The following is a 15,170-nucleotide window of genomic DNA, read 5'->3' as shown; positions in this document are numbered from 1 at the left end:
TCTCTGTGGGGTCCCTGTCCCCGATAAAGGAAGTCACTTGTAGGAGAGCTGTTTTGCTTAACACGTCATGGTATCGGCTGTCCAGCCCTTCGTCAATAATTTAATTATACCACAAGACCACCATTTGCTGCACGTTATTATTGGAGTGGTGGCGCATCCTCTATACACCAGTAGCACCGGAATGCACGATAGCAGAGGTGTTGTACTTATGCCCAGGTCTGGTGATTACTTCCATGCCACACTTAAAGTTATTTCAATATTTGATCGTTCCCAATTTTCTCTGACTCGCACATACACACATGGTACATTGATATCAACCTCAACATATTAATGAGTCGCTAATGTGGCAGTCTATACATGAGAAGGGCGGGTATACCCAAGAGACAGGTGTCTGTTCAGCTTGTCAACAACAGAGTTTATTCATGGCAGAACTTTACCTGGTGTATTTCTGAAAACTGATTTCCTTGGGTATGGAGAGGGGAAGGATGACTGCCAGACACAGGAGACTCATGATAAATCTGGGGTCCACATACCATGGCTGGTAGCTTTCACCCACGCCGTCCATGGTGAGGTTTGTGCTCACCGAGTCCCACACTGCATAAAAACAGAATGCCCATTACACAGAGAAAGACAAAAAGATAAACCCTTTATCTTTATAGAAGATGCCATGGCCATCAACTCACATTTTTCTAACTGGTCCTCCACCACACGGAGAAAGGCCACGGAAATCATGAAAAGGTTGAATATGAAGCAGATGCCACAGAGTTTGCCTATAGCTGGGCCACAGATGTCTTTAACCACACCCTGGTATGTGCAATGGTTACTGAGGGAGGCGGCATAACCCAGGATTACCAGTCCACTGATGAGAAAGATTAAGGAACCCTTGACACATGGAGACAGGAGAAGAATAAAATAAAAGATCAGAGAGCTTGAACCTATAAAAAGGAGCTACAGTATATGTACATTACCATTGCTATATGGACTAGAACATTGTAGGAGGCGGCAGTAGGGCTGTATGGTATATTGGCCCTGGGCTGCTTCAGGCCTCTGTGATTCATGTATGAATTCTGGAGTCTGCTCAGACCAGTGGAACAAGGTAATACAGGTTGAGTCTCCCATATCCAAATATTCCGAAATACGGAATATTCCGGAATACGGAATATTTTTAGCATGACTGAAATAGTGGAACCTTTTGATGGTTCAATGTACACAAACTTTGTTTAAGACACAAAATTATTAAAAATAAAGTAAAAAATTACCTATAGGCTGTGTGTATAAGGTGTATATGACCTATAAATGAATTTCATGTATCTACACAAACTTTGTTTGAGCCACAAAATTATTGAAAATATTGTATAAAATAACCTTCAGGATGTGTATATAAGGTGTATATGAACCATAAATGCATTCTGTGTTTAGATTTGGGCCCTATTCCTAAGACATTTCAAAATGGTATGCAATTATTCCAAAATACGGAATATTCCGATATCCAAAATACCCTTGGTCCAAAGCATTTTGTATATGGGAGACTCAACCTGTAGCAGTGTATGTGGAAGCTTGACTCTAGTCTTAAGTCACTTTGCTGTGGTCCAGCCGTGTAGATCAAAGTATACTCCTCATCTTTGTGATGAGGTAAAGATGTATATATAGAATGTGTGTGTGACTAAGGGCGGGATGCATCAACGATTAAAAAACAATGCGGCCAAACCTCCAAAAATGCTGTTCTCAGAGGATTGACCGCATTTTCCATAAGCGCCAAGCTCCGGAGAGCAAAACTTTCTGGAGCTTGAACCAGATAGGCAATGACATCTATAGCTTTCCCCCGAAAGGGATCCAAGAGGATCCGCCCCAGCTACTCGAGGATGCGCAGAAGGACTCCCGGATCACAAACCCAGAAGTCCCCACACCGCAAAGGACAGCTCTCATCGCTCATTTGCTTAAATGTACATGCATATGGCGTTACTAAACTCCGCTATGCACGCGATGATTAGCGGGATGCAACCCACGGGTGAAGACGGCACCCGCAGGCTGTGAGGGCAGGGCACTTTTTGCCCTCCTTTTGGAGGGCAGGGTGCTTTTTGCCCTCCCGAAGGAGGGCAGGGTGCCGCACCCGCTAAAACAGCCTAGCGGGAACGCTATTTATAGTACACACATTACGTCACTCTTAATATGTGTCAGTCATTCACATCAGTCCTTGCCCTAGTGGAGATTGCAATCTATGGGGTCTAGTAATACCCCTTTTACACCGGAGCTAAAACCTGGGTTTTTGAAGGGTTAACCCGGGCAGCTTCCTGGTGTAAAAGGGGAGAAGGTTGAATCGCTGGGTCGAGTGACCCAGCAATCCAACCCAGGTAAATAGCAGGGTTTAACACGGGCATAGCCTGTGAAACCCTTCTGTGAGAACAGCGCACTCCGGGTCACGATGACCTGGAGTGCGCTGCTAGCAGGCCGATTGGTCCGGCTTCAGTGGCGCTTGGAGATGACGTCATCTCCAAGCGACCACTTTCACTCCGCAAAAGCCGGGTCTATGCAGACCCGACTGCGGTGTGAGCGGCGCTGACTCGGGAATATCCAGAGTCGGCGCCGGCAAAATTCCGGGTCTGATCCGGATAGGAACTTTGTTCCAACTCCGGGTCAAACCCGGAATTTAGGTGGAAAAGGGGTATCACTAAGCAGTGTTAGGAGGCAGAGTGAAAAGTGATAAGGTACCAGCCAATCAGCTCCCAACTGCCATCTCACAAGCTGTGTTTGAAAAATGACAGTTGGGAGCTGATTGGCTGGCACCTTATCACTCTGTCTCCTAACACTGCTAAAGGCCCCTATACATCAGTAATTGATTGCAGCAATCATGCAATTTGCAATCGATTGTGTATAATAATCTTTCCCTTTTTCAATCGATTGCAGAATTGCCACAATCGATTGCAAATTGCTGATATATGGGGTCCTTTAGTAAATAGACCCCTAAATTCCATATTACATGGACACACATACATACTAGGTTTAATATTTCTTTTTTGTCAAAACATACAAATTAAACTCAGATAGTGCCTTGGTCAGCTTTTTAACTCATAGCCTCTAGGCTGTAAAGCAGTAATGCTAACCACTACACCAACCATGCTGCCCAAAATGTAATTGGAAAAGCATAGGTGTAACAATTTTTCTCAAAAGTAGAAAATCTGCTACTCCACATATACACAATGGTTGTCAAACTCGGTCCTCATGACCCCACACATGTCACGTTTTCCAGGTCACCCAGCAAGAGCACAGGTGTAGTCATTACTCACTGACACATTTTAAAATATCCACAGATGGACCTAATTATTTCACTTGTGATTCTGTTAGGAGACCTGGAAAACATGCACTGTTTGGGGTCCCGAGGACCGAGTTTGAGAACCGTGATCATCTAATATAATAAATTAAAAATATGCAAGCGCATGAAGAAGATTGAAATACATATGGGTTGAACTGTATCAGCTCCCAACATCAACAAGCTGAATTATAGAAAACAAATAAAATAAATGAATTTCATCAGAAATAAATACGGAGAAGTGTAAAGCTGGGTGCACACTTAGACGGCTCAGCGTCTGACCGGCCGTCGTGCCGAACAAGCAGCCGACTTAGTAAGATATACACACTTACCAAATGGCCACTCGATATGTCATCACAACTGGACGTTTCCTGTGGGCAGGCGGTCGCCCTTACAGATATATCGGCATCAGCTGTGCTGCAGGGACGACCTGATAGGTCTGTGAGTAACATCGTTCCCAGACATATTGGGTGTACACAGCTGCCAGTGCCATAGCGATATATCGTTCATCGTCCAAACAAACAATATATTGACAAGTATGTACCCAGCTTAAGTGATGAAAACTTCATACCCCATTCCTGAAGTATGCAGGGAACTCCCGATTTTATGAGGAGGCGTCAGCTCTCCCAACCCCAGGGTGCCAATTCTTATTTACAGTCTGGTCAGCAACCACACGTTCATGGAAAGAAAAGTATTAGCTGCAGATTTGTGCTCCTGACACCCCTTCATGCTTGGCTAACAGATACAATGCAACCCCAGTCCTGTCAGCAGACCAGCCGCTACTTTATCACATACATGTATGGGTGAAAGACACCAAAGAAGTGACAAAAAATATTAATGTAAGGGGTGCAAGTAATATATACAGTATATACACAGTAATACGATTCCCACGCAAATGTGGCATCTTTCTTATCGAGATACCTGCAGCTATTCCGACAGCTGTGACAATCCCTCTTTTCAACTGCTCAGCCACGTTTAGTAAATAGATAAAATAATGTGAATTTATGTTATAGGGACTACATTGAAAAGACTACAGTGCGCCCTAGCCGGGGTTATGAAGTCGCCAATGGAAATTTCTGAAGAAACTTATGTCATAAGTACCAAACCATGGGTTCTGTGGTTACTGCACAGAAACATTTATGTAAGGAACCCAAATGTGACAAATAGACTCAGCTCATGGCTAAAAAAAAAAAAATGCCCAAGCCAGTGGTTCCCAAACTTTTTTGAATCGCAGCGCCCTAGTGCAACAGAATTGTTTTCACAGCACCCCTATGCCAAGTTTTACTGAGAAATTCAGATTTTTTTTTTTAATGAAGTAGTAAAGGGAAGTAAATTGTGCTTACTTGTCATCCTTAGGTTCATTTATACAGTGGTGGACAGGTTTGCGCTTCTGTTTGTCCACATATTTACATTACATTGACCATAAATAATTTGTTTGGTGCTGGGCCACCAACCTGAGGCACCCCTGCAAGTGTCCCGAGGCACCCCAGGGTGACGCGGCACACAGTTTGGGAACCACTGGCCTAAGCATCCAAGCGGTTAATGCATATTTAAGAGCAAATTCTAAACCAAGAAGAATGGATGAGAAACTGCATCTTGCTTATATAATAATGAAAACTGGACTAAAAAGTGTCAGTTGTGAGAGATAATCACCTACCTGGGTATAAATATATTTAAAACCTGGGCCTGGGCCTGTCCCTGGAAAACACGGACATTTTTGCAACTACGCAACACTACACTGTGCGCTGGACAGCATCATAGAACCGTTTTATTGGAACACAGTAAAGACCCACATTTCAGGACCGAAACTGAATTGCTAATGAACATATAGCGGGAGAGGTATCAACCTTCGATCTATAATTTATCTAGCACAGTCTAAACAAGTAAAGCTGCTTACACACGTAAAGAGTTTCTATCCAACCATCCAACTAGTTGATTGGTTGGACTGAAAATCTGGTAAGGTATGAAAGCAAATGACAATCAGCAATTTGCTCCCAAACACCGGAAAATGGACAAAAACTGTTTGAACAAATTGTTTAGATCAAACTTGTCTGATGACCATTTTCATCTGTTTTCTGGCATTTAGGAGCAAATTGCTGATCATCATTTACTCCCATACTTTACCAGATTTTCATTCCAACCAACTAGTTGGACAGAAAATGTTTACTCGTGTATGCAGCTATAGAAGTTACTATTGGCAACTTCTCCAGTTTCTCTGTCTCTCCACAGCTTGATACAGCTCTCCCGTAATATTAAAAGTCAGATACTTTGTCGGATATAGTGGAAAATTATGAATCTTTAGAACTTGGGACGGTTGCAGAAAATCTATTTTAGTTGTTCACCAAGATCAGAAGGACCGGATAGAAAATAAAGATTGCCTATGACAGTCTGAACGATATGTTTTTGCATGTGAAAAAGGCAAGAATTTAATGGATTTTGAATATTTTGTTATTTGAACTCAACCTCTTCCTATCTACATTCCATAAAAAGTGCTGACCATTGATCCGAATTGCACTTAATCAATAGTTTGATTCTCCCAATTCCAAAACCATCAGACTCCCCAAAATTATCAGACGTCTAATGTTTAGAGCACAGGTTCTCAAACTCGGTCCTCAGGACTGAACACAGTGCATGCTTTCCAGGTCTCCTCACAATCACAAGTGAAATAATTAGTTTCAAGTATGGATCTTTCAAAATGTGTCAGTGAGTAATGAGTACACCTGTGCACCTGCTGGGTGATCTGGAAAAAGTGACCTGCGTGAGGTCCTGAGGACAGAGTTTGAGAACCACTGGTTTAGAGGAAAACAAATATTGAAAGGATTTTTTAATGAATATAGTGATGGTCACAATTCTATCATATAGATGTGTTTAATTCATTCAAGGTATGGAAACTTTTCTGTACGTTATTGTGGATAATACAAGATGACTGTCACACTGTAAGTTTCCACGGTCCCTTTATGACAATACTATAACCCCATATGGTGCAGGTGCCCAGCACATAAAAGGTAAAACCTGCGCTAAACCCATAGACAGGTGTGCAGGATAACCTATAGTACTTACCAATTCCACCATGACAGCTGCATTGGTCCCACCTGCTTTGTTGAATGCCCAGGGGAAGTTCAGGAGGCCAGCTCCCAGCGCAGACTTTAACATGATAAAAATGGCTCCTAAGGAGGATAAACTTGGACTTTCCCCACCAGGCTTGGCCAGCAAGCTGATGCTCTCTCTAGCCAGTTCCTCCATGCTCAATGCCCTAACCTAGAAATGTTCACACAAAATAAAAATGTAAGTGTAGTCCCAACCATGAGGACCCTCCCTTAATCTTTAATAGCTGGGCCTTTGTGTTCTTAGGGCTGTTAAATTTAACCCCTGATCTCCCAGGACAAACCAACAAGCCCTCCAAAAGCGTTCCCTAAATACCCAGAGAACCAGGAGGTAAGAGGCAGGGGGGCTGCCCTTCCTCCAATCACTGGTCAGCACACGCTATCAGGATGGTGTCTGACCAACACTTCCCAATGCTGCTGGTTTTATTTTATTACTCAGCAAGATTCCAGCCTTAGCTGAGTGACTTCACAGGACTGTGCCAGATACTGACAGGGAGTGTGTGTGATTAGCAGGTGCAGCTCCTGACCTCTCAGCAAACAGAGATATTAGCTTTTGTGCGTGCAAAATGCAAATGAAATGCTCCTAAAGGTTTAACATGCGAAATCATCAGTTGCGATCTGTAATAAGTTTTAGAACCATTGTGTGAACTGTAATTAGCAGGAATTCATCATTAATTTTTATTATTATTATAAACCAATATTAGCATAGCAGCACTAAATCCAATATTAGCTTAGCAGCACTAACCCATTATGTAGCAATTCACAATATAGAAAAACTGCACAGCAAACATTGACGCTAGGGGCATAGAAGTCCCTGTCCCTATGAGCTTGCAATCTAAAGAAGACAAACGTGACACAAAGGGGGGTATTCAATTAGGTGCATAGACCACTGGAGACCCCCAGACATGTTTTTTTTAATTGGATACCGCGGGTATCGGGAGCGCGCATACCTGCAGTAATCCAAAATTGGGTGCAAAGTTTTTTGCCTCGCTGAACCTCGACCCAATTAAATATGGTCCTTAGGAGGGAATCCTATGCGGCTAATACGGCGATCCAGAGATGCCAGGTCAGCGTATCGGTGAAATCCAACATGTTGGATTTCACAGATTTGTTGATCACGATCAAAAAATTGACTGGCAGATCTGTGAAATTTAACATGTATAATTTCACCGATCCTGCGATGTCCGCCAGCCGGCATTTCGGACCGGCAGATCGGCTTTTCCGATCGAATCACGGTGATCCATCTCTGATGTATGGGGGCCTTAAGACCCAGAAGAATGGAGGGAAGGGGGGGGCGGGGTAGGCCATAAAAAAGCAAGTAGCATTTCCTGCGTTTCGTCATTTGAGCAGAGAAACAAAATACATAGGGCCTGGTTCATATTTGGGAATAGAGCAAGACATAGCAAGTAAAGGCCCCCATACACCAGGCAACGTATTGATCCTGCAATGGGATCGGAAACACTGATCTGCCGGTTGGAAATGCCGACTGGCAGCCATCAATGTTCTCTGATCCGTCGGAGGATCGGTGAAGTTCCCCATGTTAAGTTTCACCGATTTGCAAATCACGATCATATTTTGATCGTGATCGGCATATCTGTGAAATGATTTGTCCAGGTACACAGTAAAGCTGCATACACACCTAAAGATTTTCTGTCCAACCATCCAACTTTTTGATTGGTTGGAATGAAAATCTGGTAACGTATGGGAGTAACTGATGATCAGCAATTTGCTCCTGAATGCCAGAAAACAGATGAAATTGGTCGTCAGACAAGTTTGTTAAATGTTTGATCTAAACGAGGGGGCGTGGCTATGGCGGCAAGGGAGTGAGACGTGAGTCCAGAGAGAGCTCTCTGGAGCAAGATCCGTTCCTGGCAATCCTGACCCAGTAGACTGGCTTTATTTAGGTCACACTAGACCTCTAAGTGTTCGGGGTACCTGAGAGTGTGTTCCGGTCCCTGGTCGCCGCTGCCTCTACCGCTGTGAGCCGCTGCTCTGCTGGGATCCTGCTCCTCCTCTGCGCTGAGCTCATGTGACTGTGTGCTGTCCTGGGCGCGGCTGGAGCCTCTGCATCTGAACGCTGGGAGCTGGTTGGTGGTGGAGAGGATGGTGAGACCCTGGTCTGTTCCGCCAGAGGTGCCCTGCAGTCATTTCAGCAAGCCTGCCTTCCCTCTGCTGCCCGTTTGCTAATCACCGGACACAGGTGGGCATGGCTTCACGGGTCCGGCGGCCATCTTCCCTTCCTCCTACAGTTTACCCTGCATGTCAGTGCTACAGCTTCTGCCTTTCACTGAGTAGGACAGAGTGTTCCTGATTGGGGGTTTGCGTGTTGCTGCCATATTATATAGTATTACACTCCCTGACAGCCCTTCTTACCTACATATTATATTTCTGCAGCACCTGCCTGGCTCTTTGTGGGACTGAGTGCTGCTAATATATTATATAACTCCACAGTCTCTGAGTGTCTCCATCCTCCTCCAGCCCTTCCTGCCTGCATATTATATAAACATAGCTCCTGCCTGGCTCTTTATGGGACTGAGGGTCTCATTCAGACCCGCTCGCAAGCGCAGGACGCTCGCAAGCGGGTCGATGGTACCCAAATGCGCATGCGCACGACGGAGCCGCCTCCGTCGTGCGCTCGCGCGAGACCCGGCGAGCGACGAGGAAGCCGGCGCTCGGGGTCTCGCACCAAAGGGGGCGTGCTGTCGATGGTGAGTGACAGCACGCCCCCTTTGGTGGGCGTGCCGGGGGCGTGGCTGCCAGACGGAGGTGTTCTCATGGGAACGCCTACCGTCTGGGTCCGGCCCCACTGACATCACTAGTGATGTCAGTGGGAGTGATTTGCGGCAACGAGACCCTACCGCAGGGTCTCGTCGCAAGCCCGATGGTTGCGATGGTCTTTCAGAGTGCTTGCTCTGAATCAGTGCCCGCCTATTGTATTTTTAGAGCGGCCTCCTGGCTCGCTTGTGGTAGGGTCTCATTGCTGCAAGTCCCAGTGGACTTCTTGCTCTTACAGAACAAGAAATCCACCCACTGACATCACTTGTGATGTCAGTGGGGCCGGACCTAGACTGTAGGCGTTCCCATGGGACCATCGGGGCTTACGACCAGACCCTAAGGTTGGGTCTGGGCTCTCGTAAACCCCAGGGAACTTCCTGCTCTGTTTGAGCAGGAAGTTCTCCACTGACATCATCAATGATGTCAGTGGGGCCGCCCCCAAACGGCAAGCGTTCCGACTGGAACGCCTCCGTTTGGCCGGGCACGCCCCCGGCCCGCCCAGCAAACGGGGCGAGCTGTCACTCAACATCGACAGCTCGCCCCATCTGCTACGAGACCCCTAGCGACGGAGCGCCCGTCGTTAGCCGGGTCTCGTGCATGCGCACGACGGAGCAGGCTCCGTCATGCGCATGCTCTGTGGGGACCATCAACCCGGTTGCGAGCGCATCGGTGCTTGTGACCGGGTCTGAATGAGACCCTGAGTGTTGCTATTATGGGACAGTCTGGGCAGGCTGCTGCCGCAGCAGCTAAGCTGGAAAAGTTTGTTAGCCAGCCTTCCTCTCAGGCTCCGCATCCTCCCGTACAAAGTGAATCTTCTAACCCAGAAGCTGCGGGTGACTCGCAGGGATCAAGTACTGGGGCCCCACCTCTGGTTACTCTGTAGCAGGTACTGGAGGCCATTGCCGGTAGTGAGAAACGTCTATCGGATAAAATTGAAAAGGTGCAATGTGACCTCTCTCTCCTGCGGCAGGATGTGCAGCAAGTCAGGGAACGGGTGGGTGAGGTGGAAACTCGCATATCTACCCTATAGGATTCGCATGGTCCTCTGAAAGATAAGGTGTCTTCTATGAGTCAACAAATGGCCACTATTCAAAGCAAATTGCTGGATATGGAGGGTTGCCTACACCGGAATAATGTCCGATTTGTTCGGCTGCTGGAGGGTGAGGAGGGCTCCTCTCCTGAATCATTTCTGGAAACATGGCTTGTTGAATCCCATGGCAGGGACTCTTTTACCTTACAATTTGCTGTGGAAATGGCGCGCCGTGTTCCTGCCGCCGCTCTCCGCCTGGTGCTCCAGCTAGTACCTTTATTGTGAATTTACTCAATTATATAGACCGGGATGCAGTGTTACGGCTGGGATGCATTAAAGGTCCTCTGTCTAGGAATGGCATGAAGATCTCTACTTTCCCAGATTTTGCAATGGAGGCACAAAAGGATAGCGCCCAATTCCTTCCTATTAAGCATAGACTCAGAGACCTTAATCTATCATATGCTATGCTATTCCCATCCAAACTCCGGGTTGTGGCGGATGGGGAATCTAAATTTTTTTCAACTCCACGGGAGGCGACTGCATGGCTGGATTGTTACGCTCTGGGGAACCGTCAATTGGCTCCAACCTGAACTTCTACGTGTTTATTTCTGTTATATAATAGCTCTGTGTTTCTTTGAAGATGCAGGTTCTATATAAGTCATTTACCAAAATTCTATATTTTGTTTTTCTAATTTTGATGTATGAGGTTTAGATTTAATTACATATGTCTATTGCACGGTTGTATTTTTTTTTTTTTCATTGCCGGGGGCTCCCTTGCAATGGTAGCTGCTACACTATATTGCTCCCTTGTGGGTTTGATATCAGTTTAATTTTATAATTTGTGTGTGTTTGGGATATAGGTATGCCGACGTTGGGGGTGGTATATGGGGTGGGGGGTAGGGGAGAATTGTGAGTTTTTGTTTTTTTCTCTATTTTAATTATTTCTATATTTGGTGTTATATTAGGTGTTATTTTTCAGTGTTTTTACGTGCTGGGTTCGAGGGGGAAATGTTGTGAAATTTGCAGTTATGGGCTCTCCATTGTGCTATGGCTAAGGTAAATTTTCTTACATGGAATGTCCGTGGTATCAATGATAAAGTTAAATGCTCTCTGGTACAGAAGATGCTTAAACAATATAACGCTATTATTTATTTAACAGAGACCCATTTAGTTGGTAGTAGACTCCTTCTCTAAGATGGCCATGGGTGGGCTGGCCATACCACGCCTCCCACACGTCATCATCCAGGGTGGTCTCGATTTTAATAAAAAAAATTTGTCTCCTTTGTGTTAAATTCAGTTAATTCGGATCCCTATGGACGATATGTATTTCTTGAATGTTTGATACATTCCATGCCTTTATATTAGAGTTGAGCGGTTCGGATTCTGTGGAATCCGAACCGCTCCGAACATTGGGGATCCAAGTCCACCCGAACCCTGTTCGGGTGTTCACCGCCTGACTCGGATCCCCGTTCGGGGCCGAACGGCGGCCGCCTGATGTCGGATTCTCACTAGAGAATCTGACATCAGGGCTCCTATTGTGTAGGGCAGCTGTGTGTTTGTTACAGCAGCCAATGAGAGTCACACAGACTCTCATTGGCTGCTGCACGGAGGGAGCCGGCTGGAGCTCACACATGAGCTCCGTCTTCCGGCTCCCTCCTCAGCGTGTGACAGCAGAGCAGACGGCGCGGGAGCGGGGATACAGGTAAGCTTTTATTTATTATTTTTTTACTTGTGCAAGGGCCGTGGGCGCTACTGGGGAGGGTCTGTTACTGGGGGGGGTCTGCTACTGGGGGTGCGGGGGGGCCCATACTACTGGGGGGGCCTGCTACTGGGGGGGCTGTACTACTGGGGGGTCTGCTACTGGGGGGGCTATACTACTGGGGGGGTCTGCTACTGGGGGGGTTATACTACTGGGGGGGGTCTGCTACTGGGGGGGGTCTGCTACTGGGGGTCCATACTACTGAGGGGCCTGCTACTGGGAGGGGCTATACTACTGGGGGGGTCTGCTACTGGGGGGGTCTGCTACTGGGGGGGCCATACTACTGAGGGGCCTGCTACTGGGGGGGGCATACTACTGGGGGGGCTTACTACTACGGGGGGGGCATACTACTGGGGCTGGCTTACTACTACTGGGGGGGCCATACTACAGGGGGGCGCCATACTACAGGGGGGCTACTACTGGGGCAGCCTACTACTGGGGGGGCCTGCTACTGGGGGGCAGCCTACTACTGGGGGGGCCATACTACTGGGGGGCCATACTACTGGTGGGGCTGCTAATGGGGGGCATACTACTGGGGGGGCCTGCTAATGGAGGGCATACTACTGGGTGGCATGCTAATGGGCGGCATACTACTGGGGGGGCCTGCTAATGGGGGGCATACTATTGGGGGGCATTCTACTGGGGGCACTGCATAGGGGACCCTACTACTAAGGGGACTGCATAGGGGGCACCACTGCTGGGGGCATTGTGTAAGGGACACCGCTACTGTGGGCATTGTGTAAAAGGGGCACTACTGTGGGCATTGTGTAAAAGGGTCACTACTGTGGGCATTGTGTAAAAGGGGCACTACTGTGTGTCGTAACATTAATAAGAGACACTACTTTATGGTGTAATGTGAATCAGGCCCTATGTGCGGTGTAATGTGAATAAGATTGTGCACTGTGACTCCTTGGGCCGTAGCCCACTATGTAAACAAGTACTGTGATTCTGCTGGCCGTACCCCACTGGGTGGGTGCACTACTTTTCATTTCTGCCACTGCTGTGTGGCAATGTGTCATAGATGTGCTTTATACTGTGGTGTCTGTGTCGTCGTGCCGCTGCTTTGTCGCTTAGTAACCAGTCAGCTCACTGCAACCTTTGGCCAATAATGTTGAAAACAATATTATAAGCTGTGATATGGTCTAAATTGACTGGAAATTAATGTTATTGAGGTTAATAATACTCTAGGAAGAAAAAAAAGACCAATTTATGTGATTTTAGCTTTTTTTGTCAATTTTTGTAAAAAAATCCAAATCCAAATCCAGTCACCGCAGTTTGGCAAATCCAAATCCAAAGCCGGACGACGAATTATGGAGCGTACACACGGTCAGATTTGTCAGACTTGTCAGATTTGTCAGATGAACGATTGAACGATTAAATGATCTGAACGATTTGAACGATTTTACCAAAGTTTTGAACGATTGAACGATTTTTGACTGCATTAAAATGAATGGAATCGTCCAAGTCTGACTGCAAACCCATCAGATGTCAGATATCGATATCTGACAAACGGGAACGCGCATCGTTGATCGTCCATCGTTCAGGCATGTCAGATATGAACGATTTTCCTTCAGATATGAACGACTGAACGATTTTTAAATCGTTATCGTTCATATCTGAAGGAAAAATCTGATCGTGTGTATGCACCATTAGAACCAAATCCAAATCCGGCAAAAATGGTCCGGCGCACATCCCTACTTTATATATATATTAGCTGTATATATACCCCCTCCTTTTCATATGAGGTGCTGAAACGTGCAGCTGAGTTTGTGGCTCTATCTCCAAGTACTCCGATACTTTGTTAAGGGGATTTTAACAATCTCCTAGACCCCTCTATGGACAAATGGTGCCCTACCTCTCATGTACAGTTGGTTAGAGGGAAATCGGGTTTTGCTAGCTTTATACAGAGCCCGGGATGAGTAAATGCTTGGAGGGTTAAACATCCGGGTTTACAGCAATTCTCATGTTTCTCCACAACTGATCATTCTTGGAAGTAGATAGTCATAGAGGTCAAGTATTTTGGAAGTTACATCCTTTCTGGCTTATTCAAATGAAAGCTGGTTCTGAGTTAGAGGCTTTGTGGGATGGGTATTTTGCAGATAATATTGGCTCTGCCTCAGCGGCAGTGGTGTGGGACTCCTTTAAGGTATATATGCGAGGTACACTGATTAAGGGTGTTGCTGAACTGAAGCTGTCTTATAGAAAGAGAGAAGCTGAACTTGAATCAGAATCATGTCGATTGGAACTGGTCTATTTGCGGGACAAATTGGATACGTCTAGAATCCATTGGTTAGCAGCTCATATCTCTGATAGGAATATGCACAGTCTATTATTTAAATTGCATAAATACTAGAGATGAGCGGTTCGGATTCTGTGGAATCCGAACCGCTCCGAACATTGGGGATCCAAGTCCACCCGAACCCTGTTCGGGTGTTCACCGCCTGACTCGGATCCCCGTTCGGGGCCGAACGGCGGCCGCCTGATGTCGGATTCTCACTAGAGAATCCGACATCAGGTCTCCTCGCGTGTAGGGCAGAGCGCAGTGATAGCGCTCTGCCCTACACAGACACAGACACACAGCCGCCAGCGGCAGCTGTGTGTTTGTTACAGCAGCCAATGAGAGTCACACAGACTCTCATTGGCTGCTGCACGGAGGGAGCCGGCTGGAGCTCACACATGAGCTCCGTCTTCCGGCTCCCTCCTCAGCGTGTGACAGAGCGGACGGTGCGGGAGCGGGGATACAGGTAAGTTTTTATTTTTTAATTTGTGCAAGGGCCGGGGGCGCTACTGGGGGGGTCTGCTACTGGGGGGGGCTATACTACTGGGGGGGTCTGCTACTGGGGGGGCCATACTACCGAGGGGCCTGCTACTGGGGGGGGCCATACTACTGGGGGGGCTTACTACTACTGGGGGGGGCTGCTACTGGGGCAGCCTACTACAGGGGGGGCCATACTACAGGGGGGGCCCATACTACAGGGGGGGCTACTACTGGGGCAGCCTACTACTGGGGGGGCCTGCTACTGGGGCAGCTTACTACTGGGGGGGCCATACTACTGGGGGGGCATACTACTGGGTGGCATGCTAATGGGGGGCATACTACTGGGGGGGCCTGCTAATGGGGGGCATACTACTGGGTGGCATGCTAATGGGGGGCATACTACTGGGGGGGCCTGCTAATGGGGGGCATACTACTGG

At 47.1% G+C, this 15,170-nt stretch overlaps 1 protein-coding gene across 2 annotated transcripts in view; it reads right to left on the bottom strand.

Moving 5' to 3' along the window:
* The window catches only part of SLC38A8 (solute carrier family 38 member 8), a 43,897-nt gene extending 37,066 nt beyond the window's left edge, over positions 1-6,831 (bottom strand). The window contains exons 1-3 of one of the 2 annotated variants that reach the window (XM_088458360.1): positions 6,368-6,831; positions 684-882; positions 438-594 (exon numbers count right to left, since the gene is read on the bottom strand). In XM_088458360.1, coding sequence (XP_088314486.1) covers positions 438-594; positions 684-882; positions 6,368-6,550 — 539 coding nt within the window. In that variant the 5' untranslated portion in view covers positions 6,551-6,831. The remainder of the gene's footprint in view (positions 1-437; positions 595-683; positions 883-6,367) is intronic. The other variant, XM_088458361.1, reaches the window with a different exon arrangement.
* Between the last annotated feature and the right edge of the window lie 8,339 nt (positions 6,832-15,170).

The sequence above is a fragment of the Taudactylus pleione genome, unplaced genomic scaffold (assembly GCF_031769625.1).
Source record: "Taudactylus pleione unplaced genomic scaffold, aTauple2 ptg000828l, whole genome shotgun sequence".
Taxonomy (NCBI): domain Eukaryota; kingdom Metazoa; phylum Chordata; class Amphibia; order Anura; family Myobatrachidae; genus Taudactylus; species Taudactylus pleione.
Note: the sequence above shows the minus strand (reverse complement) of the source record. Positions and strands in the feature narration are given on the sequence as shown.